Source organism: Zingiber officinale, chromosome 8B (genome assembly GCF_018446385.1).
Source record: "Zingiber officinale cultivar Zhangliang chromosome 8B, Zo_v1.1, whole genome shotgun sequence".
NCBI lineage: Eukaryota > Viridiplantae > Streptophyta > Magnoliopsida > Zingiberales > Zingiberaceae > Zingiber > Zingiber officinale.
This window is the reverse complement of record NC_056001.1, coordinates 16348342-16361665: the sequence shown is the minus strand read 5'-3', so window position 1 is coordinate 16361665 and position 13324 is coordinate 16348342. Positions and strand designations below refer to the sequence as shown.

General features: G+C 36.4%; 1 protein-coding gene and 1 long non-coding RNA gene across 2 annotated transcripts; one reads left to right on the top strand and one right to left on the bottom strand.

Annotated features, from left to right (window-relative positions):
* Window positions 1–1820: 1820 nt before the first annotated feature.
* LOC122016196 lies at window positions 1821–3437 on the top strand. The gene is made up of 2 exons (XM_042573428.1): window positions 1821–1953; window positions 2407–3437. Exons 1-2 carry the CDS (start codon window positions 1876–1878, stop codon window positions 3175–3177), a joined length of 849 nt encoding a protein of 282 aa, XP_042429362.1. The 5' UTR covers window positions 1821–1875; the 3' UTR covers window positions 3178–3437.
* LOC122016197 lies at window positions 1933–7622 on the bottom strand. Its single transcript, XR_006121084.1, has 3 exons — window positions 5044–7622; window positions 2231–3110; window positions 1933–2157 (listed from the first exon to the last, which is right to left on the bottom strand). It is a non-coding gene; the product is annotated as an uncharacterized LOC122016197 (long non-coding RNA).
* Between the last annotated feature and the right edge of the window lie 5702 nt (window positions 7623–13324).

Here is a 13324-nt window from a genome sequence, read left to right as displayed (position 1 = left end):
ACAACTATCTTGCATAGGCCAAGACAACGTGAGACATGAATCCATACTTGAGCTCTTTCCATCTTTAATTAAACTCTATACATGTCAAAAATGGATCAATTGAATTGAAGAAAATAAACGATTTTTAACTATGGTTATGCCAATCAATTGGAGTTTAGGAAAAAAAAGAAGGGAAAAAGAAATCATTGAGTAGCTAGGGATTCAAACATCAACATTAATGTGGTTGGATAACAAGTCAAATACAAGAACAAGAAGAGGTCACATTGATGGGGGCCTTGCTTGAATCCTATGCTACCAACTAAATATATATTTACCAACAAACAAGAATGTTAGGTTCTTGAAGAAAATATACACTCTGCAAATCTAAAGATGTTCTTTTGCTAGCTACATTAGTGATGAAAAGTCTATAATGAAATAAATAAATGATTTTGGTAAAAAGAAATACAAATTTATTGACAATTTGCTTTCAGCCCGAGTCAAAATGTTTTCTATAAGAACTCAGTAGCAACAGCCACAGTCACAATTAATATCATTTTCGCAAGAGCTTACAAAACAGAGATGCATGACAGAAGATGCGCTGAACAAGACCCACAGATTTTGATGTCTCAGTATCATACAATTGAAGCATTCTTTCCTCCTGTAAATAAAACTCACACATTCCACTTTAATTCATAATCAGTACTAATGTTCATTCCAAGAGACATGCCAAAAGACAAATGAGCAACAACAACACAGTACAATGTATCAAGTGCACCTGCTGGCTGCTGCTTGTCTTATATACAAACACAACAATGGTCCTAAAATTATTCTTTCAGCAGGAGAATAATTAATGAACTGTACACAGAGCAATAAACAACATATCTTCACATGCAGCACCTTCTGGTTCATGAGAGATACTGACTACAACATTACATGTAAGTGACGTAGTGAGTTTAGAACTCAGTAGGTAATTTGAGTACAGCTATTTAGTGAGCAGATAAGAGAGCGAGAAAATTAAGAATGGAAAGTTCATAGAGATGTATAGGTCAACTCTAGAGTTAGTTCCCTGACCACAAACATGCACTGTTTAGTTTCCAAGTTAGAAATTAGAATGTGCATACAAGGAAAAAACTTACACCACCAGGACTTCCACAATCATACAACACATGCAATGGAATGGAAGTCTTGATTACCGAGTCAATAAGTTAGACGACTGTATACATACCCTGGTCTTTACTCAACCTATAGCATGAAAAAGACAAAGTCGATACCCATGTTCCTGCATACAAATTACATCTTAATATGCTAATAAAACATCTCTATGGAAATTAGTATCCTAATCGGCATTGAATCATGCAGTGCCCTTGGATGGATTTAAAGGATGTGAATTTTGAAAAATGAAAACCAATTCATGACTATGGCGAAAGAAACAGGTCAGTATGTTAATGACAACTTTATCTGCCGAGAGGTTTTCTGGAAGTTATACAGACTACATTAAAACAAAAGAATATATATGGAATTTGAAGACCAAATCACAAAAATTAATTAATTCCTACTATAGATAGCTAGAGAGAGTAGAGAGAGAGAGGCAGAGTCATGGTTGTGGGGCAGGGGAGGGGGCCTTAAAGGACGGAGAGGATTCCTGAATCCTGAGTTCATCTTCTATATATAAGATCATTGCAAGACCACCTTCCATTCCTGACACAATTCCACATTCCATTTTTCTTTCCTCCCATTTCAAAATTCAATTTTCTCAAGTCCCTCCTCTTCTATCTTTCCATCTATAGTTGCTGTCAGACATCGACATATATCGTTCGATTTGGTTGCGTGCATCAAATCTTCAACGCCAACGCCAAGAAGTCCATAGAACTAGCATCTGCAAGGGAAGAAGATTTCATGGGGATGGGTGTCGATGCTTGGTCTCTTGAAGACGCCATGGCCTCAGGTTTCGCTCCTGTTTGGGGTTTTCATGAGGTGATCTCTCCTTCTTCCTGTCTTCTCTTCTCTTGCTAAGTTTCACCGAGGCCTCGCCCTTCTTAATACACTGGTGATCCTGATTTATAACCATTATTTGCCGTGACGCAGTCTGCTCTTCTGTTTTCTCTTGTTCCTGAAGATGTGACCGTGTAGAACTGGGTCCTGAAGTAATGATCCAACTTCTGCTTGCTCTCTGTGTTACTGTTTAGCCAAAGAATTCTTATATTACATTATATTATATTATTTTATCTCTTCCACCAACTCTCATCATTACCTTTGGTCTTTATGTGCAGCAAAGATTCTCTGCAGCCAATCATTCTGTTCCCATAATTTGATTTAACTTTTAATTTTCTTCTCGCCTGGTCCATGAAGTGTGTGATAAATCATCTTGTGATAATCAAATCTATGCTTGGTCTGACTTGATCTGCCTTTTTTTCCTTGATTAAGCAGAGCGTGGAGGAATTAAAGCACAAGCTTCTATGTGCTACCTTGGAACTGGAATCACTCCGCACTAATGCCAAGGAAGAGATGAAAAAGAACGAGGAGAGCATTAACCAGTTGTTGCAGCTGCTTCAAGTGATCACTCACGAGCGAGATGAGGCCAGAGAACAGCTACAGCTTTTGATCACAAAGATCACACAGCCAGAGAGCCCACCTATGAGGCAGACGAGAGCCAGTTCCAGTATCACTGAATCTGACAGCCTTTCTGGCACCCCCAAGAAGGATCCTTCTTATGGCGGTTCTCCTCGGCATTCTCTTTTCAATGTGGCTGCTTCTCCAGAATTACCAAGTATGAAGTTGCAGTGCCAAGAACGTGAACAAGATATGGCTTCTGCCGTCATCAATGGCCTCGTTACTAAGCCGTTGCCACAGAAGGGGAATCTGCTGCAAGCAGTTCTGGAAGCAGGCCCTCTGCTGCAGACTCTCCTCTTAGCAGGGCCACTCCCTCAGTGGCGTAATCCTCCACCTCTGCACCAGTTTCAAGTTCCTCCAGTTTCTGCCATTGCTCACAATTCTTCATCTCTCAGCCAAAAAGTTGTGACGAGTGCAAATAATTTGGCTCACAGTTCTCCTAACATACTCGTTAGTGAGAAATCTAAGGAAGAATCAAATACATACTCCTCTGATTTCCTGAAGGGACCAGTGAGTTTGACCTGCATGAGAAGTTATGACAACTTGAGCTTGAAAAGGCAGAAGACTCAATCCACAGGGGGTGCCTGATGAGAAAGATATGCTCTTTCCTAATTTCCAACACACCCTTCTGGATAGGAACAATTAGATTTAGTTATACTTTACATATCTATAGCTAAGTGCAGGAGTTTGTTTTATTCTACTTTTTTTTTAAATTTTTTTTTGGTGAAGAATGCCTAGTTTAACTTTGAATAATCTTAGTTAGGTGCTATATTTTTGTAGAAGATTGTGTAATATTTCATTGTGCTAGCAGCAGGCAAATCTAAATGCATATTTATCATGTTTACTAAGATATTATACAATCAAACTGCTTGATATCAAAGAGTTCCATCGTCAAAGTCGTGGGATCCATATCCTGTTTTATGACTACAAGTTTATCGACTACAAGTTTATGACCAAGATTTCCTATGGCCCTCAAAGGATACTCAATTCTTGTTCTCTTCTAAAAAGTAGTCCTCAATTCAGAGAGCCCTTATTTTTCTAAATTTAATCTACGCAGCTGTTTCTTTACTCTAGTCTTTTCAACAGTTTAGAGCTTTTCTGCAAAACTGAAATGTGTCATTTGTGTACTATTTATTTATTCTAAGATTTTTGTTGTTTGGTGGTTCCTTTTGTTCAAATTTTAACACCTTTATATTCACATCCTTTATATTCTTGTTAATTATCAAACTCATCCCATTACGGTCATTACTTCTCTAAGATTGCTACCGACATCTAACTTTCCTGTGCCTGTTCCTGTTGACATGATAGGATGCCTTGGATGAGATAAATGGTCCATCAATCCAAGAAAAAAATTTGAAAATTTCTCAAGAAAAATTCTAACATTTGCACTCAATATTTTAGATGCGATTAATAGGCATTTACCCGATTTGCAAACTCATGCTGAAAGAGTAGAACTATCAAATGAATTGACTAGAGATTTATATATCTCTGGAACAATTAATTATACACAATGCAAATCTCACTAGAGTTAAAGGAATACTTGATAACATGCATTAGGGTCTGATAAGTGAACAAAATTCTTGCATTTAATTAATAGGAAATATCATAGAATTCCATCAGTGTGCTATTACAAAATTTGTACATTGTAGGTTGCTATGATGAAATGCTATACAGTTAGGTTGATGGCATAGAGAACTCAGACCAGACATATGTAATCAAGTAGTTGGAACTTACAGCAATGTGAATAGTTTTCAAGGGCTTTTTTCACTTTTGTTTGTACTAATTAACATGACTGCATTGAAACCATGGCAAAGTAGGAATCCAATTTATTAAACAACGTGTAGGTACTTGAAAAGAACTATAGTTATTGGTTAGCATTGGCATGAGTACACTGACCTAACTTTTCTTTTGTGCACTTAATCGGATAGCTTTTTAGTAAGTTTCTTTGCTCTTTCAAACACTGAGTGATATAAGTGCTTACATGGGATACAGAAAGGGATGGGAACTAATGCTCCATTCCCTACCAAAGTCTGGCAGGATTCTTCACTAATAGTCGTTTAGATAAGAAGGCTTGACTCTCTAGAACTGAATTGATGAAGCTTAATTAATATGCACCAAATTAGACTTTTGAAATTACCAAAAAGACAAATTTTCTCATCTACCCAAATGCACATGAATCTCAAGAGAATACTATTTGCAAGCAGTATTTTCATGCACTGGAATAAACTGAGCCCAATAACAGATATGCGTATGATGCGAAGAACTACATGTTGATAATGTGGTTCTACTAAAAAAAATCAATGGCAGTTTAGCTGAATGATACCTTTATGTAAAAAACTAAAAACTTTTAGTGTTGTGTTTTCAAGAACTGAAAGCATTAGCTTGGTACAAAAATTAGCAGCTACAGACTTCGCTGTACATAATTAGTAGAACAAGTAAATAAGCTGATCTTACCATATTGAATCAGCTACATTCCTCTTGGATTTTTTTGCCATGAGAACACTGAACTTGTTGCAAAATCCGTAACATCACTGGAGACCCTGACAATATCATGCTCATTTTATATATTCTCCACTTGTGAAATAAATTCTTGGAGGTCCTGCATACAGTTATTACGGCCTCCATCACCAAGTATGCTAAAAAAAATTCCTGCTGCAGCTATAGAGCATATTGCAAATTGTTGGAGATTCATACTGTATTCTGCTAGGCATTTCTCGTTGCTCCACCAAATTTCACAAGATAATCAAGAGTAATAGTCCCTGAAAGAAAAGGATCAATTATCTGCTCGAGCTGACCAAGATTTTGGCAATTTATCGTCCACTCAACTATGTTAACCTGATTTCTTCGTAGTGCTAGGTTGATCACAGGCCTTACACACATACCTCCAGGAGAACCACTCCAAAAGCATACGCATCCGAATTTTCTGTTAGCAACTGCCTTCTAAAATACTCAGGATCGAGGTAGCCAAAACTTCTCTTTACTGCTGCACTCCCATGAGTCTGGTCTAGTGAATGACCTATCTTAGACAAACCAAAATCAGCTACCTTAACCGTCAAATTCTCATAAAGGAGAATGTTGGTTGTCTAAACATCTATGTGGATGATAGTCTCAGTAACTTATACGAAGGTAATGCAAAACTTTAGCACCTCCCGATGCATATTTTAAGCCTTTGTTTCAGTGGCAGCGCTGGAAGGTCTGACCCCCATATAAGTGCTTGCTTAGAGGGCCCCCTAGCCATAAATTCATAAGCGAGCACCATCTCATTAGCTTCATGGCAATAACCTATAAGAGATACCAATTGGCGATGTGGAAGCTTGGATAATATCTCAATCTCTCTCCTCGACTCATTTAAACTTTGTTGAGATCCGGGGTTTCACCTTTTCACTGCCACCATGAGTCCTTTTCCAAATACTCCTCTGTACACCTTTCCAAATCTGTCAATGCCGACAACCAACCATTCATCACAGTTCTTGGTTGCTTCTCATATCTCTGAAAAGTCTAGTAACTGGTTGACACCATGAGAAGGCACTGACAATACATTACAATCTGAGTTGCCTGAGTGAGTAGTTGAAGCTACAGCCAAAAGAAACCAAGCCAAATCTGATTCTTTTTTGTACCTTATCTGAAGCACAAGCCAAGTATTGCCACAATGACAAGTAGAAACAGCATTCCAACCAGGCTTACTGCAAAGACAAATGTCTGAACTTCTGAATTTCATGATCTCCAGACCATCAAGAATAATTGCATTAGCTGGTAAGTTCATCAGATCATGAGAAGTTCCTATTTGAATCAAAATCCTATCTGAATAGACATTTGAACATCAGCAATAAAATCCACAAAGTAAGCTTTCAATATCCCAACTTTGTTTGATATATCAAAGGAGCTTAATGCAGACTGATTGTTGATTTAGACGCCGAACAGAAGATTTGCTGCTGTTGTAATAAAATCACAAAAATGAAACCGCAATATTGAAATTCCAATTCTACCAAAAACAGACAAGAGATGTTGAAATTCTGGTGACTATATTGCATTTACTGTTTCATGTGTCGTGTCAGAGGATTTCCGATGTATATCTGATCAAAATGGGATCAGTTGAGGCGTTCTGCACAGAAGTCGGAATGACCAAGAATGGATGATCATTCTCTCATAGTTTCCATAAAGAATCATTACTTGAATCCAAAATTGGACCGCCCACATTGATGGTAAATGCAATCTTGCATCCCACATGAGATGGAATCTCAACGGACGCAACAGAAGGTATCAGATCATCCCGCAGCGAAAAGATTTCTATGAGATTAAGGAACGCGATGGAAACATTCGAAGGAACTATTTTGATCAATAGACGCTCTAACTCGAATATGTATTCTTTTAACATGCATTATTACCAAGATCCGTCTTTGAATAAGAAAAGTTACGCAGGAGAGTATAAGCATTCGCCATAATCGAAAAAGCTGCGAATTTCATGACATAAAGGGAACTTCTGATGGGATAGAAATACAACCTCACGAAGCGCCGACCCTTCTGCTTCATATGGAACCTGTATTCGGCTGCTTCTCAAAAAACCCTAGCGCTGCCGCAGACATCGGATGAGTCGGCTCGAACAACGTCGTCAGAAATGGGCGAAAGCAGGAAGGATGACGAAGCATCAGGTATAGTGTCAGAGAGAAAGTATCTTGTCATCTCGTCGCCACCGCAGTTGATCAAGACGTGACCTTTGGAGGGGAAATAGAGCTTCAATGGGCCGCCGACAAGAGAGAACGCGACAGAGCAGGAGGAAGAGAAGGTGGATTATGGACACAGCTGAGGTGCGATCGGAGATTGCAACCGAGATCTGAAGAAGTGGAAGAAGGATGGGCCCTTGCAATCCTTCGGACAGGAAGAGTTGTTTGGTGGATGGGGAGGCGGTACTACTGCTCACTGTCGCCATTAAGCAGGCTCCATTTCGAATAAGCCTTCAAGTTTCCAAAGCTTAACTGAGATAAACCTCAGCATCCACATCCTCAGATAAACCTCACGATCTCCAATTCTGATACTGATTCTTACTACTCTTGTTTAGTTGGGATTTAATCCAAATAACTTGAATTTTTGTTTTAACTACTGATAAATGGTTATGAAGGAGACAACACAGATAATTCATGATGTGAATTCTTATATTTTTCTTTTTAACTTGACAGAAAATGTAAATCTAAACCTTGTACCGTGTTTTTTTTTAATCTTTTCATATTCTAAAGAAAGTGATTTAAAAAGAAAACAAAAAACAGTAAAAAATACGACGATCGTTTGAATTGTCAAGACAAAATGGAACTTAAAATTTATGTAAGTGCATTTTGAAAATTAGTTAAAGTCCGAGGATAAAAATGTAATATTCACATCAAATAAAAATCCGAGAGTGGTTTTAGCTTGGGCCTTCGGTTGTGCTGATGAGCTCTCATGAAGTGGCCCAATCCATACAAAATTTACATAATCTGTAAAATTTTACGCAGAAAATATTGGATGATAGATATGTCTTTATAACAAAACGAATGAGCAGAGTAACCCTAATTTAAAAGCAGCAAGGAATATTAATTTTTCGTCCACAGTTCATAATCATAGCGTGCTCCATGCAGCTGATTTTATATGACGTGGAGCTGTCAAGTCATCGTCATGCCATATGCAAACTAAACACCTCCAACCACCTCTCTCTCTCTCTTTCTCTTTCTCTATATATATATATTAATGCTTCCCTTCTTAGTTCTTAACTAACACCCTCATGCACTTGATTAAATCCTTCCTCCTCTTTAAGTAGTTAATTAATTAGTAGCGGGGAGGATGCTCCTAGATAGTTAATCGATTATGGACATTGCATTTTTTTAGTTTAACAAATATTTTTTCTGTAAATATTTTCAAATATACAATACAAATATGTTTTATTTCTTTTCCAAGAAGACATAGATGCAAACCAATGATATATTCGTTAGCTCTGTGAGTTAATAATGATCTTATCATCCTTGTTGTCTAGGGTCATTGTCTAGTGTCTAACCTTTCACTAGTGCGGTTGAAGGCTTTGCTTGTTTCTAGGACCTTAATTTTATTGAGACCCTTGATTTTTAATAATTTAAAATTTATTTATATTCGATTTTATTGAGGCCCTGAATGTTTTTTTTTTTCTTTACTTGGGGTCTCAAAAATAATTAAGACTATCTTACCTTTCATTATCCAATGCTATTATATATAGCTACAACACAACAATAGTAGATATATCATCTTCTATTAAGCAATGCTGTTATCGGATGATTGTGTAATATATCAAGGGATTCGTGATAGATCAAGCGAGATCACATATTCAATCCAATCAATAACTCCTTTAAACTTCAATCAATCAATGGACGATAAGCTTAGGGAGGGTTGGCAATTGACAAGCTTCAAAATTCAAACTCCATGGGTGAGCAAATAAATGGAGTTGGTCATTGTACGGAAAAGTTATACATATAAGGAAAAAAATTGGTTGAATAAAAAAATTACACAAATACGGAAAATTTTAAATAATATTTTTCTTGAAATAACTTTTTTTTTCTCATACACCTTTTATATATATATATAATTGCTTTTTTCCCGAGACCACGAAACAAATCTTGGAACGGCTTGACTGATAATTAAATTCCTCAGAAAAAATATGGACGACAATGATTTGATGCCAATCTCTTAGATGGTGATGCTCCAACTAATTCAATTCAAAGTACGAACCAAAGTTCTATCTTTTACAGCATCATTTCATAACTTATGTAGCAATATTTTATGAACAATTACTGCTGCAGTTTACCATGCAATAATTCTTTGGACAATTAAGTTGTGTATAGTTCACTAAAAAAAATCAATTATTAACGATAAAATATCGTTATATATATATATATATATATATTCTGGAATTAATAGAGACAGAAATATATTATCTGATTCTAATTAGAGACGAAATTTAAATCCCGTCTCTATATAGCAACGGATATTATATTTAGTAGCTAATTATCATTATGGTAATTAATTATTAGTGGCGGAAATAAATTTCCGTCGCTAATATCGGGATCAAAATTAAGACTCAACCCCGATCTTGTAATATCCTTGCGTTCTAGATCTCTCCTGCGATATCTCTAGCGACCGTGACCTCTCCAAATTCCAACGTCCCCTCCAATTTCCAGTGTCCTCTCCTCGTCGAACTCGATATGACCTTCTCCCTTCCCTCTCCTCTCATTTTAGGCAGCCAACTTAGCCGGTCGTGAGCTCGTGACCGCCATGAGCTCTCGGTCAGGGACTTAGTCGACCGTGTGCTCACGGCTAGATCTGGCCTGACCACGACGTCAACCTTGGCCACAAGGCCTCGATCAACTAGCTGGTTGTAAGGTTTACTGGTTTAGGATAAAAATATAAATATGATTATAGAGGATTTTAACCTAGTTGGGCTAGTTGTAAGATTTTAACCTAGTTTGATTTCTTTGATTGAGCAACTTCTCGTAAACTTATTTTTTATGTGTTCATGGCAGGCTTAGTTAATAAATGGAATCATGTGTATAGTACATCTCTTATATTGATGGATGTATGCTTAATAATATGCTAAGTTTTGTATTACCTAGCTTGTAGTATCTCTCTTGTATTAATGGCTAAGTAATCAATCTTGTGCTCTTAATGTTGTAAATTTTATGCTCATTAGGATACAATATACATGAACAAAAAAGGTAGATCCGTTACCTTAGCAGCCCCCCTAGTGCCGGTCCCACGGATATGGAGGGAGGTTACATGAACAAAGATTGTATGTACAACGGATCAAAAAATGGATTTATCCGAGATGAATGTTTTGCTGGGGTTAAAGAGTTTGTGAACTTTACAAAAAGTCATCTAGAATGTATAAATAGTGTCTAGTTACGTTGTCCATGTAATCATTCTAAATGTAGAAATAAAGTTTTCCGTGATGAGGACACTGTGAAAGTATATCTATGTAAAAAAGTATTTGCTCCAAATTACTACAACCGATATTGTCACGGAGAGCCTTATTTGTTTTATCAGATTGGAACTTTGGTTGCTTCTTCAGTTGACACAATTGCTCTAGGGGAATCATCATCTAATGAGAATGCAATGCAATCAATGGTTCATGACGTGATGAATACATTTAATTATTCCAATATAGATGAAATGCCAACACCTAAAGTTCAACAACCTGTATGACATGTTAAAGGCTAGTGAGAGAGAAGTGTGAGAAGGAATTTCATTCGGTCATTCTCAACTATCAGCTACTATAAAGTTATTGAACATCAAGATAACACATCATTTCTCAGAATGGTGTTACAATGACATTTGTCAATTGATGTCAGAATTGTTCTATGTTGATCATCTACTGAGTGATTGTTAAGTACGACAAGTAAATAGAAATTAAATAATTATGGTTAATTAAGAAATAAATTTGTAGATTTTTTTTCTTCAAAATTTAAACTATAGTCGTATGATATGTTTAAGGGGATAGATCTATTGGGTTTGGAGAGAGCCTTTTTAGAATACCTATTTAAGCTAAGAATGCTAGATTTTGAGGGATGTCCTAAGGCAATCGTCTTATGATTTTTACTAAATATAGATTCACTATTTGAGTGCATATTATATGTTTGATTGTCTTAAACTCATTTACTGAATGTCCACAATACAATTCATAGCATGAGAGGAATTTTGATTGGATCACAACTAGTGATTATCTCTACATGTGTAATTATAAACGTATTAGAATTTCCCTAGTCGTTGAATTGATGTATTCGGACATCATCAATTCTGTAAGACTAACACGGGTTATACTCCTTGGTTTGCCAAGCAGCTATTTTCTCACTGGATGGGATGTCGAGAGTTAAATATGGATGCTAATTATGGTAACTAGTTCATTGGAGTGACTCGCTATAAGACTTCATATGATTATCTATATATATGGATATGTTTGTGAAGCTATTACTGCAGCCGAGTGCAAGTTTCCTTCGACTTGAGATATACAAGTCATCTTGGTTATGGAGACTTATACCTTGACATCTTAAGAAAGTACCTCATTGAGGTGTGGACCCGGGATGATTGGGTATAAGTCAAAATGTTCAAAGATGTTTGGATGACCCACAGATGATTCACCACTCCTTGCGAGAAGACGTATACTCTATGACCACTCGTTAGGATTATTACTCAAAGTCTTTGGCCAAAGCATCACATGTTAAGAGTACAAGACTCTTGTACACATGTACGAGTAATTTGAATCTGTAGAACGAGGAAGTATTACTTGGGCTAGGTGTGACATAGTTAGTCTAGTAGAAACATACACATAGACTATGTCCTGAACCAAGTGGGTATAAGACGAGTGAAAGAAACAAGGAACGGCTCATTGTAGTTGCTAAAGGGTTTAGAATTAGTTCTAAGATTAATTATAATTTTTTGGCTAATTGAGGATCATGATGTACTACTAGATGCCACTCATGATCATTCTATAATTAAGTAGTTAATTATAGATGACCAAGATAAACTGGAAGCTTATTGGGTTACACACACTAACGAGTCTCTAAAAGACATAAAATAAATTAAAGAATAGGATTCTTAAATCAAGAGATAAATATTTGGTTGGTCTATACATAAGATAAATATAAAAATATTTGTCATAATGGAAGCACAGATGAGCTACATCTCTTATGGTAGAGTTGGACCATGTTTGATTTAATCATAAATTAGTCATGAATCAACTTGGTTTAATTGTAAACTAAACCAAAGGGTTAATGGGCTAATTTTTGGTTAAGGGATAATGAGTTGGATTTGAGTTTTCTAATCCAACTCATTAAAGAGGAATATATATAGATGTAATGGGAGAGAATTAGATACAAGTTTCATTATTTGATTGATTAAGTTTTGGAAGCCCAATCCTCCTCTCCCTCTCCTCTCTCTCCCGCCGCCAACAACAAGGAGGCTCCCCTCCTTGTTGCTAGTGGTGGATCTAGGAATTCAATCATGGAGGGGTGGCCACGACCTGAGTGCGACGAATTTTTTTTGAACAGTTAATAACTTCTATGTAATTAAAAAAGTATTTTTTAAATAACTTGGCATATAGGAGAAAAAGGTACAATATTATGAAAAAAACTTGTACAATAATATTAAAATATTAAAGCAGTCTACTAACGAATACGTGACAATTGCATTCTTCGAGACTCCATGTTCTGAAAATGTTGTAAAATTGGCTCATTGTCGACAGTATTAAAAACATCTTTCTCGATATAAACTACCAAACTATCATTCATCCATTCGTCTCCAATCCTATTTCGTAAATATGTTTTGACAATATTCATTGCCTAAAACACTCTTTCAACGGTTGCAGTAGCAACTTGAAGAAGTAAGGCTAGCTCAATCATCCAATAAACCAATGGAAACACACGGTTCTTCATTGTTTCAATCATTTTCTTTGTAAGAGCTCCCAAATCTGAAATGCCTTCAAACTGTTCATCTAATCTGACGTTGTCAATATATGTTTCAAGCTCTTATTCAATCAACATACGCTCATTCCAAGAAAAATCATCCTCATAAAAATGAGTCAGACGCACTAACTTATGCACATCAAATCTAGAGAATGAGTTCCTAGGATCAAGGCATGACATATTAATCAACAAATCTGTAGTTGTTTCAGAGAAACAACTATCCATCTCTTGTAGAATAATATCGATAACCTACAATTTAAAAATCAAACAACAAAAGTAAAAATTAA

Coding starts and splice junctions, on each gene's coding strand:
- LOC122016196 (XM_042573428.1), top strand. CDS start 1,876: ATGGGGATGGGTGTCGATGCTTGGTCTCTTGAAGACGCCATGGCCTCA. Junction 1,954..2,406: donor CTGTTTGGGGTTTTCATGAG/GTGATCTCTCCT, acceptor TTGATTAAGCAG/AGCGTGGAGGAATTAAAGCA.